At 63.4% G+C, this 213-nt stretch overlaps 1 protein-coding gene across 1 annotated transcript in view; it reads right to left on the reverse strand.

Moving 5' to 3' along the window:
- Window positions 1-38: 38 nt before the first annotated feature.
- Window positions 39-213, reverse strand: part of LOC104513749 (roundabout homolog 1) — a gene marked incomplete at its 3' end in the record, with an annotated part of 38,912 nt that continues 38,737 nt past the window's right edge. Inside the window, exon 14 of the mRNA XM_010157203.1 lies at window positions 39-160. Within this exon, the coding sequence (XP_010155505.1) occupies window positions 39-160 (122 nt within the window). The remainder of the gene's footprint in view (window positions 161-213) is intronic.

Raw genomic sequence — 213 nt, forward strand, 5'->3', positions numbered from 1 at the left:
TCCGCGCCTCAGCCCGCGCCCCAGCCGGGCCGCGGTACCTTATACTCCTGAACCATCCCGTTCTGGTTGTCCTCGGGGGGCGGCTGCCAGGTCACCACGATCGCCGTCCCGTTCCCATCGTTCTTCGTGACCGAAACGCTCTGAGGTGGAGCGCTGGGAGCTGTTTGTTCAGAGAGGAGGACCGAAGGGTTAAGTTTGTCACAGATAGCGGCG

The sequence above is a fragment of the Eurypyga helias genome, unplaced genomic scaffold, assembly GCF_000690775.1.
Source record: "Eurypyga helias isolate BGI_N326 unplaced genomic scaffold, ASM69077v1 scaffold22768, whole genome shotgun sequence".
Taxonomy (NCBI): domain Eukaryota; kingdom Metazoa; phylum Chordata; class Aves; order Eurypygiformes; family Eurypygidae; genus Eurypyga; species Eurypyga helias.